This window comes from Anomaloglossus baeobatrachus, chromosome 3 (assembly GCF_048569485.1).
Source record: "Anomaloglossus baeobatrachus isolate aAnoBae1 chromosome 3, aAnoBae1.hap1, whole genome shotgun sequence".
Lineage (NCBI taxonomy): Eukaryota > Metazoa > Chordata > Amphibia > Anura > Aromobatidae > Anomaloglossus > Anomaloglossus baeobatrachus.
In genome coordinates this window covers 556957762-556974985 of record NC_134355.1, presented here as the reverse complement: position 1 = coordinate 556974985, position 17224 = coordinate 556957762, and the positions used below count along the sequence as shown (strand labels likewise).

General features: G+C 45.3%; 1 protein-coding gene across 1 annotated transcript in view; it reads left to right on the top strand.

Annotated features, from left to right (window-relative positions):
* The window catches only part of AP1S3 (adaptor related protein complex 1 subunit sigma 3), an 86805-nt gene that overhangs the window by 22702 nt on the left and 46879 nt on the right, over nucleotides 1-17224 (top strand). The window contains exon 2 of the mRNA XM_075340826.1: nucleotides 9373-9551. Coding sequence (XP_075196941.1) covers nucleotides 9373-9551 — 179 coding nt within the window. The remainder of the gene's footprint in view (nucleotides 1-9372; nucleotides 9552-17224) is intronic.

Genomic DNA, 17224 nt, shown 5'->3' with positions numbered 1-17224 from the left:
TTAAATAGGATATAGATTAATTTATGGTTAAAGGGAATCTCACCGGGTTTTTTTTTCTACCCTGTGAGAGCACCAAGATGTAGGGGCAGAGACCCTTCACAAGGAAGAGGTCTTCATCTCTTGTGCCACCTATTAGCTGTAGCAATCCTAAAGGTCAAGATTGACCCTTGACTTTCCACATAACTTGCGATAAAAAGCTGAAGCAGAAACTCCATTTGCAGATACATGTTTCAGGTCTTTGCCTCTCCTCAGTACAAAGCATCAGATCTGACTTTGATGAGAGGTCACTGTCTGGATTATCCCAAGCGCTCCTTTAGGTGTGATCATTGGTCTAATCTCAGATCACAATGTATAGCCTGGCTATCTGTCTCCTGAAGTGTGACAGCTTCCTATATTTCTACAAGGCTGCTACGCTCAGTTCGGGAGACATGCGGATAGTCTGTGCAATGTGAGATCGGACCAATGATCACAGTTGTCTGAAACAATAGTAGCTCATGTGGCAAGTCTCATTAAAGGGTCAATATTGACTTCTAGGGTTGCTTCATGCAATAGATGGCACCAGAGATCAAGTCCTCTTCCTTTTGAAAATTCTTCTTGCATATTTGTTAGCTGGTGTCACTTTGATAAAATCATTGCTTTATCTTCTGCAGATCGACCAGTTCTCTGAATGCTGAGCTCTGTATAACTCCTCCCACACCACTGATTGGCTCCATTTTCTGTGTATACTGTGCTTAGGCAGAAAGCTGCCAATCAGTGGTGGGGGCGGGGTTATATAAAACTGATGAATATGTAGGACAACATGACAACAGGTTTACTAGTCCTCTAGTGATAATCTCCTGCTGATAATACAGGATTTTATAAAACCTACATCCAGCAGCCCACTAAGTGACCCATACCTGGAATCAAGATCTCTGCCCCCTACAGTATACTGCTCTCAGATTACATAGCTAAAACCTTCAAACAAATTCCCTATAAGGAATCTTTAGGGATGATAGTGAATCTCGGACAAAGAGTGTCAAAACGTTTTTTCTTTAGGAAAGAGAATTTCAAGAAAAACACTTAATGACCTGGGCAGTAAATGGTCCACGACAAAGCTCCATCATACAAAGTTGGGCTCTGCCTCACTTAGAGGAGTTGGAACCAGATTAATGGAGAATAATTAGTGAAGTCCGTGCCAGGTCGTCATGAAAACCCAAGGAAGAATGACAAACTACTAAATATTTTTTTTGAGGATTACATAATTTTCTTCTGTTTGATCTGGAGAAACATTAATTCCAATCATTTACTTCCATTTGGGACCGACATAGTTCATGAGTCCTGAGTGTTCAGAGATTATACAAAGGTTTCATGTCGTCTCTATAATTGGTGTGTTTGCTACAAAGTAAAATTTAAAAGTTGGGTGACCATCGTCTCAGGCTGCTTTCACACTTCATTTTTTTAACATGCGTCATGAACGTTTTTTGCTGTAAAAGTGGATCCTGTTTTTACAAAGAAAAACGCATGCAAACGTATGTGTTATTTTGCAGGATCCTGCCACTTGAAGTTTATGGGCGGGCATTGGAGTCATGTGATCGGGAGTGAGGGGAACTGAGCATGATAGACTGGGAGCCGGCATCTGACAGCTGCAGAGTCTGGTAACCAAGGTAAACATCGGGTAACTAAGCAAAGTTCTTTGCTTGGATACCCGATATTTACCTTGGTTATGAGCGTCCGCCGCTCTCAGGCGGGGGAGAGAGAGGGAGGGGGAGAGAGAGACTGATCACGCCAGGCTGGTTTCAGGGCATGCTCAGTAGAGCAAGCAGGATCCGGTCTATCAGCATGCCAGCATTCGCATGCATTTGCGTGCAGTATAGTCAGGATCCAGTGAAAAACAGTATTTGGACGCAGCTCAAAAACGCTACAAGTAGCGTTTTTGAAAAAAGTTAAAAAACTGCAACTCGCTGGATCCTCGCTATAACGCACGCAAACGCAGGTGAACGCATGTTGACGCGAGTCCATTGCAAATGCATTGAAATGAAAACGCATTTGCACTGGATCTGTTTTTGCGTTAAAAAAAAGTTCATGACGGATGTTAAAAAAAACGTAGTGTGAAAGCAGCTTAATATAGTGACTTCATATTGTGCCAGGGGTTGTAGAGCGGCACGGCAGGACCAATCCCTGGGGATTCGGCTATGAGAGATTTAGGCTGTGTCCCCCCCACATAGTATCTTAGCTGCAGGCTTCCCACAGAGGTTTTTACTGCTGTGGATATAATGGAGGACAAAGGTGCGTTTTTAAAAAGGTGAAACTTGCACCTACATCTGCAGCATAAATTCACATGCTGGCGCTGTCATCTGATTTTCCACAAGCAAATACGCAGTGGAAGATCCGCTGTATTTTAGCATTGCGGGAGCCTAGACTTAAAGCTGTAGAAACATACCGCTATTATTCGTTTCTGCAATTAGAATGTTTGGGCCCAAAATGACCTTGACTCTTGTTCCTGGAGAACGTGGATTTTGGAGAATCTGGTAAATGCACAAGAGAGCACTTGTTCTGTGTCTTTTTCCTTTGTGCATTATTATTAGAATATCTATTTATACACTTAACCACTTCTCCTTTGTCTGACTTTGTAACACATCACCCAAGTCAAATTCGTGTTTAGATGTGTTTATAGTTAAATACGGGCGATATTATTATGTTAGTACATGAAACATGTTATTGGAGGCCTCCAACTTCTCCTTTTCCATAAACACTTAGGAGACGATCGTCCACTTGTAAAATTGTTCTGTTTGTGTTTCTGTTTAAAGGGACAATTTCCACCAGTTTGAACTCGCGGCTAAGTCACTGGGCTACTCTGGGTCACGTGCAGTGTGCTCTCTATCAGTATTATCACCTATTTTCAGGAACTTCAGATAGAATATTATGAAATTGTATGCCTTCAGTTCCTTAAACCTATCTTATCTCTAAATACTGTAACATGAAGAGATCAGGTTAATGAGCAGGCTAAAGTGTTGTCTACCACTAGTTGTTGACAACCCCTTCTCATTCACCAAGTTTGGCCCCATTAAAATAAAAAAACTTATAGCGGCGCGGTTCCAGCGGTGGCGGCACTCGCTCTCTCGGGGTTCACATGAAGTTTTTACATCACAAAAGCCCTGCACCCAGGCACTGCCGGCTTCTACTATACTATACTACTATACTATAATGGCCCCCACATAGCCTTCCGTATAATATAAAGGGTCCCACATAACCCTTGATATATTAGAATGCACCCCCATAGTTCTCCATGTATTACAATGCATTTCCCCAAAGTTTTCCATGTATTATAATTCACCCCATAGTTCTCCATATATTATACTGCACCACATAGTCCTCCATATATTATACTGCACCACATAGGCCTCCAGTTTTATAACGCACACCCATAGTCCATGTATAAAGTATCCTCCATATTCCTCCATATATTATAATGTAGCCCCCATAGTCCTATATGTATTATAATGTAGCGCCATAAATCATCATATTGTATTATGCTGCCCCATACTCCTCCATGTATAATGCACCCCTATATTCCATGTATAAGCTGTCCTTCATTTTGTATTATGCTGCCCCATACTCCTCCATGTATATTGCACCACTATATTCCATGTATAAGCTGTCCTTCATTTTGTATTATGCTGCCCCATACTCCTCCATGTATATTGCACCACTATATTCCATGTATAAGCTGTCCTTCATTTTGTATTATGCAGCCCCATACTCCTCCATGTATAATGCACCCCTAGTCCATGTATAAGGTGTCCATGTTTATTATGTAGTCCCATAGACCTCCATGTATCATGCAGCCAGCACCCCCAGGCCTCCATGTGTCATGCAGCCAGCAAAATAAAAAAACAAGTACCTCTCTTCTCCTTCCGACCCCTGCGACCGCGGTAGTTACTCCCCTGCCCCCATATGTCACACACCCTGCTCCCCATACAGCCTGCACCCCCATATCACACACACTACACCCCCATATGTCACACACCCTGCTCCCCATACAGCCTGCACCCCCATATCACACACACTACACCCCCATATGTCACACACCCTGCTCCCCATACAGCCTGCACACCCATATCACACACTACACCCCCATATCTCACACACCCTGCTCCCCATACAGCCTGCATTCATATATCATACACACTACACCCCCTACATCTCACACACCCTGCCCACATATCTCACCCTGCCTGTACCCCAACTTACCCCTCTCAAACACTCTGCACCCCTTCACATCCTTCTGTCACAGTCTGCAGCCCTCATATGCCACTCACCCTGCAGCCCCCTTTCCCCTCATGTCCCCTCTTTTCTTATTACCAGTTATGTGTCCAAATCTCCTTCAGGATTCAGTATCTCTTGCTTTCTGCCCGGCATCCTGTGTCTCCTCCCACACAGTCACATGGGCGTGACATCATTGCAGGTCCTGCAGGATGGCTTATTCCGTCTTCTGTGCAGGTCAGGAGCACTCCTGCTCTGCTGCAGCTCAGAAACGGCTGGTGGCCTCTCCAGGTCAGGGGCCCCTCTACTGACACTGGGCTCCCCTGACTCACAGGCCGCCCCCCTGACGGTCGCATTGTCGGCCACTACACATAGGGGCCCGGTAGCCGGCTCTGCAGAGCGGCTGCCGGGCCCCTATGTGTACTAGTGTCGCTGTGTAGTGGCCGGACTGTGAGTCAGGGGAGCCCAGTGTCAGTAGAGGGGCGGCTCACTTCTCCTCGTTCCCCCGCTGATCCGGTCTCCTCGGCGCGTCGTCCATTGCTGTCGCTCGCTCTGACCTCTCAGCAGGCGCGCGGTGATGACGTCACCGCGGTCCTCTGCAGAGCTGTCAGAACGCCGACAGTCACAGCGGGGAGAATGATAAGAGAGAGAGCGCGCCGCTCACTCTCTCATCATTGCTCTCAATTGTATCGGCACCTGCGATGCCGATGCAATTGAAAGCGCGATCCTCGGCGGGGGGCGGCGACAGCACGGCCACCGGGCCCCCCTGAGTAGCGGTGCGCCACTCCTGCCACCGCGAGTGGGCCCCCCCGGCAGCTCAGGGCCCCGGCATTTGACCGGGTTTGCCGGGTGCTGGCGCCGGCCCTGTATTAGTGTCACCTAATGGAAAGCTGCGTAAGGCCTCTATCACACCTCAGTATTTTGCATCAGTGTTTCATCAGTATTTGGATCCCAAAACCAGGAGTGGAACTTACAGAGAACTATAATTCATAGACTGACCCCCATTCTGTGTTTTGGAGACAGTCCTGATTTTGGCATCCAAATACTGATGCAAAATACTGACGTGTGAAAGAGGCCTAACAGAACTCTCCTTGCCAGTCACTGAATCCCTCTGTTTTCACTAAAATTCTTTTATTTTCTGAAATTGTAATTATATTGTCACTATTCAGGACTTTTGCGTGCCATAATAACATACTAGATAAGTTTTATATATGGTATGTACGGTAATTCGCATTAGACGTACCTGTGAACCTCACCTTTCTTAATTTCCTTTTCTGCGGAAAAAAACTATTAAGATTATGTTCACAGGATGCGTTTTTGCTGCATTTTCAAAAGCAAATTAAAATCTACTGTTAAGGGTATGTGCACACATTGAGTATTTCATTGCAGAAAATTATGTATCTCTTGTCAGGAAAACACGCTGTTTTGATGCAGATTTTTGCATGTTTTTTATTTTTAGGTTTTTTTATTGCTTTGAATGATAAAAAACACGGGCAAAAATGCTTAAAGAATTGACATGCTACAGATTATTTTATGAACCATATCTGCAAGGAGAAAATTCTCAACATGTGCTCTATACTTCAGGATTCTCATTGACTTTGCTGCCATAAGGATTTCCTTGCAGTTTTGTGACAAATCTGCACTAAAAAACGCATTAAAAAAAACTCAATGAAAATGCACTATGTGCACACAGCCTTAAGTAGCAACCAGCAAAACCTGCTTTTTGTAAGGATCTACTTTTCTGCCAAGAGAGCAGGTTTTCCTCGCAGAAAATAGCACCAAAAAGCAATGTGTGAATATAGCCTAAGCGGAGTTGTGCCAGTTGTCAGTCATTTTTTATCCGTAGACTTCAATGTAAAAAAATGTATGCCACACATTATATAGACTTGGCGAATGTAACTGTTTAGTTGCATATATCGTGTTTATAGGAAGACTTACACACATTTGTTAGGGTTTTCACTTTCTGGATATATCTTACGTGGCGGAGACAAATCGTGCCGAGCGTCCCTTCTTGACTATGGCTAGTTTCACACTTGCGTTAATTTCCTTCTGTCGCACTCCGCTGTTTTGGAAAACAAAAACTCCTAAAAGTACAATTTTTAATGTTATTCAGTCTTAAAAAGGGGAAGATCCCAACATCAGATTTACAATAAAATAGATATCCATAAGTACAGGGGAGGGGCCTGACCCTTATTTCGCCCTAGCCTCACTCCTTCCTTGCCGCGGAGGTTGGCACCCTATAAGCCTGCGCATTTGGCGCCCCCGCTCAACGAAGACTATCCCTCCGGGCCCTGGAGTGACCCTAACAGTGTGAGGTGATAGTACTGCAAGGAATTAATTACAAACAATGAACTAACATTTGAATCTCAAATATGTAATGAAAATATACTATAGCCAATATAATTAGATTGGAGACAATAATGGGGTACAATGACCCAGAAAAAAAACACTCAATAATAAATTAGCGGTTCCAAACTGAAACCACCCTGTTAACGGATTCCGCTGTTTCCCATAGACTTGTATGGACGACAGATTGTGACAGATGGACCTGCGTTGCTTCCGCCGGGCGGAAGGAACGCAGCATCTAGCATTTTTTGAGCAGCAGAATCCTTTATTTTTTCATTGCGCATGCTCACCATTTTTTTTTTATCATAGAAAATTTAATTTGTCTCTCGGTGGCCGAACGATTAGCTGATCACCCGGCAGCCGGCTTTTGAGAGCACTCAGCTGATCGCCCGGCAGCCGGCTTTTGAGAGCGCTCAGCTGATCGCCTGGCGACCGGCTTGTGAAAGCGCTCAGCTGATCGCCCGGCAGCCGGCTTTTGAGAGCGCTCAGCTGATCGCCCGGTAGCCGTCTTTTGAGAGCGCTCAGCTGATCGCCCGGCAGCCGGCTTTTGAGAGCGCTCAGCTGATCGCCCGGCAGCCGGCTTTTGAGAGCGCTCAGCTGATCGCCCGGCAGCCGGCTTTTGAGAGCGCTCAGCTGATCGCCCGGCAGCCGGCTTTTGAGAGCGCTCAGCTGATCGCCCGGCAGCCGGCTTTTGAGAGCGCTCAGCTGATCGCCCGGCAGCCAGGCGATCAGCTGATCGCTCTCAAAAGCCGGCTGCCGGGCGAACAGCTGATCGCTCTCAAAAGCCGGCTGCCGGGCGAACAGCTGATCGCTCTCAAAAGCCGGCTGCCGGTAAAACTGTAAAAAAAAAACCAAAACAAACCCCCCCCCCCAAAAACAGATTCCGTTGTTGTTTTGTACGATCCGTTGCATCCGTTGTGCCACTATATACAACGCATCCGTTGCATCCGTCACACAACACATTGCAACGGATGCCGTTCAACGCAAGTGTGAAACTAGCCTATATTGGATTTTCGTTAGCTCATTGGTCATTTTATCAGAAAAAATAACTCATTGTACTATTCTTTTGACAAACTTTGAGCTGCAGAATAGGACAATAGTGAAGGGTTCATTACATTGTACAAGAAGGGAAATGTAGCCATGGGCAGAATGGTGACTTTTCATTAATCGGTTATGATATAGAGAAGAGGACAAGAGTTTTTAAAGTGCAAAAAGGTTACAATTTTTTATTAGACACAGTGGGGATAAACATCCAAAAAGTCATTAAAAACAAGTTAAAAAAGTTGGTGACGGGTGACCTATGTACGTTTCGATATTAATAAGTGACAATCTTCATCAGGGACGAGACGCCTCCTCCCTGATGAAGATTGTCTCTCATTAATATCGAAACGTACGTAGGTCATCCTGAGGCCCTTTTCCTGACTGAGTCCCCCTCCTCTTTCACTTGGCTGGGCTGATGTATGGTGTCATAGGTATCGTTATTATCTGCCTGTGCAGGGTTTTCAGTGGGGTCATTTACTTAATGAGCTCTGCTCAGTACTGCACCACAATGTGTATTGGTTGTATGATTCCGAGAGAGACAGCATGTTGATATATAATACCCACATGTCCTCCCTGTATATTTAACAGTGCTATATCTAAATGTTCCGTATGTGCACACCACAGCCTATGTTAAATGTGGGGGCAACCCGTCACCAACTTTTTTAACTTGTTTTTAATGACTTTTTGGATGTTTATCCCCACTGTGTCTAATAAAAAATTGCAACCTTTTTGCACTTGAAAAACTCTTGTCCTCTTCTCTATATTATGTTAATGAGTTTGTGCTAATTGGGTAGGGTTCTAGCAGAATCTGGACCCACCCTTTACTTGCTATGGTATTTTGGAGTACCCTCTCCTTAATTAATCGGTTATGAGAAGAAAAAAAAAGTGGGAAATGTAAGTATAAAGTAACTGATGTATCAGCGCTGGGAATGTCATGAACGCCTAGTAAATGACTGCCTGGGTAATCTATGGATGAAAGTCTCCAGATTACAGGGGGACTTAGTGCGGCTTCTCATTTCTTCTTTGGATGGGAGGATTCCTGTGTGCAGTAATGATATATTAGATGATAATGGGTTTCTGCCTCACCCTATGCTTGTGTAATGTTTTATTACTGTGGGTAGGGTTAATTGTAAAGCTGAAGATTCCAGTAACAATGTATTAAGTAAACCAGTATTAGCCGTGCTTAACATGATATCATCAAAGCGTAAAACAAAAAATTACATTTCCCATAGAGATATTTATTTGTTTTTTTTCTTGTTCTGTTAATTCCTCCAGTATTATAATTATAGGTATTATAAATGGGCAAAATTCCTTTTTAGCATGAATTGGACCAGGAACCTCGGTTTGCCCATTTTCTCCTATACTGTCTGCTTAGTTTTGCAGACTGATAAATGGGTTTTTTAGGTTCATTGTCTCTTTAAATTTAAGAATAATGTACTTTGTACTGCAAAGTTTTCATGAACTATCATATAAAAATGGTTTTCCACTAGAGTTGAGCGAGTACCTAACTATTGGTACTCGCTATACTTATAACGAGTACAGTACTGTCAAATACTCGTGTATTCATTGCGAATAGCATAAGCAATGCAAGTCAATAGGAAATACTCGCAAAGTAATTAGTAACTCGAATTCCGCACTATTTGCTACTCGCACGAATAGTATGGCATTTTGGTTACTCGTTACTTTGCAACCCCTTTTAGGTTTGGTATGTTTCTCTAATCATTTCTCTGGGCTCTCTTGTAGATTCGATTCCTCCTTCTGTTCAGCCGGCAAGGGAAGTTGAGACTGCAGAAATGGTATGTAACGCTGACCGAGAAAGAGAAACGCAAGATAACACGGGACCTGATGCACATAATTCTGACTCGGGGTCCGAAGACCAGCAGCTTCTTGGACTGGAAGGATTTAAAACTTGTATACAAGAGGTATATTGTTAATATACACATTCTCCTACTTACTCATTGGCATTATTTTCTCCATAATGCCAGCATCTCAGATGTAGGCATTACCCTAATGGTGGTGGGTGCAAAAATCTGGTTGTCTCATCAAAGCGGAGGATTGCAAACACTCCCTGATCACTTAAAATATTAGCAATTTGAAATACCTGTATGTTACTCAACTAATCAGACAACCCCCCTCTTGATCCTTATGTTTCCCCCCAGTAAAATACCAACACTTGTGCTCAACTCAATGTCATTTTTGCTGTGTCAGCACTGGCTCTCCTGGGGATCGCATGACATAGCTGCAGTTTAGCGCTGGCTTCACTCCTCCCCTTCTTTGGACAAATCAGATATCTGGAATAAGTGAGAGGGCAGCCACAACTCTTGCCTCCTCAGGATTTCATTTACATCCCAAGAATGGGTACAGTGAATCTAGCCCTGAATAGTCACAGGGTCATGTGCCTTAACAAGGTCACGCAATCCCCGGGAGAGGCAGAGCCAATAGTACTGGAACGGTACAGCTCCGAAGGTGAGTTTAAGTGTTTTTTACTTGAGGAAAGCTAGCGATTGTGAAGAGGTTGTCTTAGTAATTGACAACCCCATTTAAAATTATAATACAGAGATTATCTTTGGCACAAGTAATTTTCCAAGAATATGTTTCAATAAGTAATGGTTTATTACTCAAGATTCCAAAAAGTATACAGATGCATGAATCTATATATATATTTTTTTTACTTAGTAAAAAATGTTTTCTTTTTATTTTTTACTTTTTTTTAGTCTCCTTAGAGAACTTGAACCTGTGATCATTTAATCTCTTATGCTACATACACAAATACCACAGTATTGCGGTATATAGTAAAAATCATGATCTTCTATGACGCCCAGCCATAAGCAGGATGTCACAGGAGAGATAAAGCGACATGAACGGGGAGAGTTCAGCCGATTTCCAGCTGACATACCAACCCCTCGGTTCCCTGCTATGGTGTCACAGGGGAGCTAATGGCCACCCAAACTGGTGTCCGGGCAAAATGGCAGTGCTTAAATTCTGCAATCAGGAATTGACAACGGTATTTAAAAGCTTTAACAGTAGTGATCAGTGGGCACGCCGATTGCTGCTGTTGGAGGCAGGTGTCAGCTATATAATATAGCTGGCACCTTCCTTCTTTGGAGATGGGTCTGCTTCTGAGCCCACTTCAGTTCCTGACATGCTCCATAATGGCTATATCCATCATGGTCAGTTAAGGGGTTAAATGTCACATGCTTAATCCAGTAGGAAGTATGGTGTCACTTCAAAAACACTAAAGTAGACAAATCACCGGGCCTGGATAACATACACCAGAGTACTGCAGGAATTAAGTGCTGTGATAGACAGACCATTATTTATAATATTCAAGGATTCTGTGCCACACAAAATGTTGGTACATAAAATGAGTGATGGGACTAGCGGACAATGTGTAACTGGGTTAACAACTGCATGAGTGATAGGAAGCAGAGAGTGGTTATTAATGAAACACACTTGGATTGAGTCACCGATAACAGTGCAGTACCACAGAGGTCAGTATTGGGCCCTCTTCTTTTAACATATTTATTAATGACCTTCTAAATTGCAAACAAAGTAGAATTTCAATAATTGCAGATGATACTAAACTCTGCAAGGTAATCAGCATTGAGGGGGATAATTTAATAATACAAAAGGATTTATGTAAGCCGGTGGCTTAGAATGGGAAATGACAAATTAAGTTTAATGTAGACAATTGTAAGATTATGCACTTGGACAGAAGAAATAAAATGTGACCAGTACTAGGCAGCTGCTGCCAAGGCGAATAAAATAATGCTGTGTTTGAAGAGGTATATATGCATGTGTCAAAAACATACTGTAGTTTTGCATTTATACAAGTCACTAGTGCGGCAACACTTGGAATACTGTGTATAGGAAGGACATACTGTGGCTGAACTAGACCAAAGAGCCTCCAAGATTTTTAAGTGAATGGGTGGATTACAATACTAAGACAAGTTATCCAACTTTGGCTTATTCAGTTTACAAAAATGAAGGCTTAGGGATGAACATGTAACAATGTACAAATATATGAAGGGACAGTACAGCGATCTATCTAATGATCTTTTTACACTAGGCCTGCTGTGATGACAAGAGGGCATCCTGTATGTCTATACCAGGGGTGTGCAATTATTTTTTTTTTATGGGGCCGCATGAGAAATTGGGATGGTTTTAGAGAGCCGGGCTAATGTAATTAACTCTGTTCTACCCAATACTGTATGTAGTATATACACTATCCCTTCATAAACAAACAGTAAGTTAAACAATACAAAGATTCAATGACAATATGGAAGACCTAATTACATCATTATTTAATGATGAGATAATGAACTTTAATTAACTTGTGATTGTTCACTTTAGAAAATTGTCAACTTTTACAGTGTTTAAAAAAAATAACATCACATCTTGACCTAAAATAGTAAGTTTTTCAAAGACCGTCATCCCGGCATATGATCAGTTCTGGGTATGACTTGTATATAACCATCCTGTATCCACACTTACTGGATGCGCTCTACATACTTATGTGATCATTAAACCACTTCAAAAGGAGTCTTAGGAAAAGACATCTCTGAGGTCACGGATCCCGGCAGAAACTGCAGGTATGTGGGGTGGGGCCCAGCTGCAGCATCTCCCTCGCGCCTGCTCAGAGCAGCTGACACTGACAGCTTGGGGCCCCTGTGCAAGAAATTGTACCTGCCCCCCCACTTCCCCTTCTATGGCGACAAAGCTGCATAGATCGATCTATCTATCTAGATCATAGATATATATATATATATATATATAATATATATATATATTATATATCTCTATCTCTCTCAATAAATCTCCATATACTACATCACTAATCACTACATTCCCATATACTACACCTGTAATATACTACATCCCCATATACTACATCACTGCACCCCCCATGTGCTACACCTGTAATGTACTACATCACTACATCCCCATATACTACACTTATAATATATTACATCACTGCATCCCCATATACTACACCTGTAAAACTATATCACTATGCCTGTAACAAACTACACCCCCTTATACTACATCACTACACCCCCCCCATATACTACACCTGTAATAAACTACATCACTACACCCCCCATATACTACATCACTATATCCCCATATACTACACCCCAATATACTACACCACTATCTCTATATATATATATATATATATATATATATATATATATATATATATAATTGCCTTATTCTGTCTGTCTGTCTGTCTTGCTCCAAAATTGTGTCCTTACGGTGACACAAAGCTGATTGGCCGCTGGGCTTGCCATGGCCCCGCCCCCCCGCACGGATTGGCCGCTCGCCCAGGCAACTCGCCCACTCCCCGCCCCCTCACGCAATGCATGCTCGCTCTGGCCCCGCACGCATTCCCCGAACTGACCGACACGGAGCCACGACTCCCAGGTGAGTACTGTACCCCCGAGAGCCCACATCAGCGTACGCCGCCATCCCAGCCGACACATACCCTCGCATTGCTGGGATTGCCGCCGTATGCGGCGGAACATACACGCACGCACACACGCGCACACACACACACACACACACACACACACATCAGATCACACTCACTCTCACACACACCTCACATCGCATCCACACACTCACAACATCCTGGGATATCGCTTGCTTCTCGGCGGCGATACTGTGGAGTGAACTTCCAGGACCTGCCGGAGGATCACATGGCCAGAAGCATGTGGTATCTCCGGATGTTGTGAGTGTGAGCGCGTATGTGCAATATCGTCAATGTGTGTGTGCGTGAGTGTATGCGATCGGGTGTGTGTGAGTGTATGCGATCGGGTGTGTGTGTGTGTGTGTGTGTGTGCGATCGGATCTGTGTCGGCAGAGGAGCACGGCGTGCTGGAGGAGGCTGGGAGGAGAGAGGCTGATTCTGGGGAAGGCTGGGAGGGGGAGGCTGAGAGAAGAGAGGCTGATGCTGGGGGAGGCTGAGGATGGGGTAGGCTGGGAGGAGAGAGGCTGATGCTGGGGACAGAAAAGGCTGATGCTGGAAGGAGAGAGGCTGATGCTGGGAGGAGAGAGGCTGATGCTGGGAGGAGAGAGGCTGATCCTGGGGAAGGCTGGGAGGGGGAGGCTGAGAGAAGAGAGGCTGATGCTGGGGGAGGCTGAGGCTGGGGGAGGCTGGGAGGAGAGAGGCTGATTCTAGGGACAGAAAAGGCTGATGCTGGGAGGAGAGAGGCTGATGCTGCGGGCAGAGAGGCTGATGCTGCGGGCAGAGAGGCTGATGCTGCGGGCAGAGAGGCTGATGCTGCGGGCAGAGAGGCTGATGCTGCGGGCAGAGAGGCTGATGCTGCGGGCAGCATGGGGGATGGAGCACGATGGGGATGCGCAGCATGGGGGATGGAGCACGATGGGGAGTGCGCAGCATGGAGGATGGAGCACGTTTGGGAGTGCGCAGCATGGCGGATGGACCACGTTTGGGAGTGCGCAGCATGGGGGATGGAGCACGTTTGGGAGTGCGCAGCATGGCGGATGGACCACGTTTGGGAGTGCGCAGCATGGCGGATGGACCACGTTTGGGAGTGCGCAGCATGGCGGATGGAGCACGTTTGGGAGTGCGCAGCATGGCGGATGGACCACGTTTGGGAGTGCGCAGCATGGCGGATGGAGCACGTTTGGGAGTGCGCAGCATGGCGGATGGAGCACGTTTGGGAGTGCGCAGCATGGCGGATGGAGCACGTTTGGGAGTGCGCAGCATGGCGGATGGAGCACGTTTGGGAATGCGCAGCATGGCGGATGGAGCACGTTTGGGAGTGCGCAGCATGGCGGATGGAGCACGTTTGGGAGTGCGCAGCATGGCGGATGGAGCACGTTTGGGAGTGCGCAGCATGGCGGATGGAGCACGATGGGGAGTGCGCAGCATGGCGGATGGAGCACGTTTGGGAGTGCGCAGCATGGTGGATGGAGCACGTTTGGGAGTGCGCAGCATGGGGGATGCAGCACGATGGGGAGTGCGCAGCATGGCGGATGGACCACGTTTGGGAGTGCGCAGCATGGCGGATGGACCACGTTTGGGAGTGCGCAGCATGGCGGATGGAGCACGTTTGGGAGTGCGCAGCATGGCGGATGGAGCACGATGGGGGGTGCGCAGCATGGCGGATGGAGCACGATGGGAGGTGCACACCTCCCCCCAACACACACACACACACGCGCACTGCACAACACACACACACACTGGGAACCACAAACACCGCCCTACACAGACACCCACACACACAGACAACGCTGCACACTCACAACACCCAACACACAAACACCGCGGCATACATAAATATACGCACATACCGCACAACACACACATTGCACAAAACATACCTCCCCCCAAAACACACCACACACACACAAACCGCGCAACACACACACACACACAACGCTACAGACACACAGCGCTCCACAAACAACGCAACACACGCAACACACATACAACACCGCTCTCACCCCCCGCCACACCCAGACAACACCCAGAACATGTACAGCGCCCTACACAAACACTTGGTAAGTACACACAACAACATATATATATATATATATATAAAAACAAAAATCATACATGAACTACACAATACGTAAATTCTAGAATACCCGATGCGTAGAATCGGGCCACCTTCTGGTATACTATATAATGATATAATAATACTACACCTGTAATAAACTACATCTCTACACCCCCATGTACTACAACCCTATATACTACACCTGTAATAAACTACATCACTACACTCCTATATACTACACCTGGAACTATACTACATCACTACACCCCCCCGATATACTACATCACTACACCCCCCCGATATACTACATCTGTAAAACTACATCACTACATTTCCATATACTACATCACTGTACCCCTAATATTAGTCACCAGTTACCCCCCCCCCCCCCCCATGGTCCCCTCCTCAGGTTATTAGTCACCACTCACCTCTCCCTCCTTATTGTGCCCTCCTCAGGCACCTCCATACGGGCCCCCTGCTGAGCTGCTTCTTGTCTTGTATGGACCCTGGCTGCGCCACTGCTGTTCTTGTAAGGGCCCCTGCTGCTGCTTCTCTCCGTACAGGCCCTGGCGGGTGCTGCTTCTTCTCCTCTTGGGCGGGAACTTTTCAAATGACACACACGCGCCGTACTGACGACATCAGGGCGCGCACATGTGTCACAGAGAAAGGTGACGGGCAGGGAACAGAGGACAGATTCCTGCGTTCTGCTGCCTACACTATGCGGAGCTTCAGGATCGCTCCCTGCCCGGCACGCAGCGTGTGATGAGGGCGATCTGACCTGGGTCCCCTGGAGCCTGGAGCTCCAGACAACAGGTCTGATTGCCCTAATTACTGACTGGCAAGCAAGGGCAGGGAGCGATCCGAAGCTCCACAAAGTGTAATCAGCGGAATGCTGGAATCTGTCCTCTGTTCCCTGCCCGGCACCATTCTCTGTGACAAATGTGCGTGCCCTGATGCCGTCAGTACAACATGCGTGTGTCATTTGAAAAGTTCCTGCCTGACAGGAGAAGAAGCGGCACCACGCCTCCAATTCTGACCCAAGATGGGCGGGCTGGTCACAGACAGTAGGTGGGCCGAATGTGGCCCGTGGGCCACCCCTTGCCCAGGTCTGGTCTAGAGGAAAGAAGGTTTAATCATAAACACAGACTCAGATTCTTTACTGTAAGAGCAGTGAAACTATGTAACTCTGTTCACACGATGTGATCATGGTTGATTTACTGCAAAAGTTCAAGGATGGCCTGGATGACTTTCTTGATATAATATTACAGGTTATTCGTTGTAGACACAGTGATGGGACAGTGTTTCATGAAACTAGTCGTCTGATTGCTGCATGTGAAGTTGGGAAGGATTTTTATTTTCCCTAATATGGAGCTTACTGTCTATGCCATGGGGTTTTTGCCTTTCTCTGGATCAAAATGTTGGGTGATAGGTTGAATTCAATGGACTTTTATATCTACCGTCAACCTTAAAACTCTTTGAAGCTATGGCAGACGACTTCTGGAAGTGCTCTGTGCTTATTTCACTATAGTGTACAAGTGAAATTCACAGGTATGCAAAATTTTGATTTATGAAAAAAATGCTCAAATCTAATGACTGATTCTTATGTTTTCTTATGTCCTGATTTAAAAAAAACAAAACCAAAAACCTGTAGTTTTAATCATCACATATGGATTTTCCACAAACCAAAAGTGAAATTGCGTACAAGTGAGAAGAACAAGAAAAATCTTTATTGTAGCCAAAAATGTACACAATATTATATATAAAAATGTATTGCATATTGATTCTGCAACTTTATTGAAAATTAAATATTGCGCCTTTTCGCTTCAGAGCATCTCTTGACACCTTTTCTCTTATAGAAGACCTGCGGACCTTCTGTGGAAGCATCCAGCAGTAGTCCACCATCTTGTTCATGTTCCATGTCCTTGATCTTCTGATGAAATCTTTCTCTTTGCTCTTTGCTAACAGCACCTACATTTTCAGGAAAGCAGTCCAAATGAGAATGTAAAAAAATGTAACTTCAAATTAACCAGACAACCCAAGGCTTTTAAACGTTTCGGCAGGGT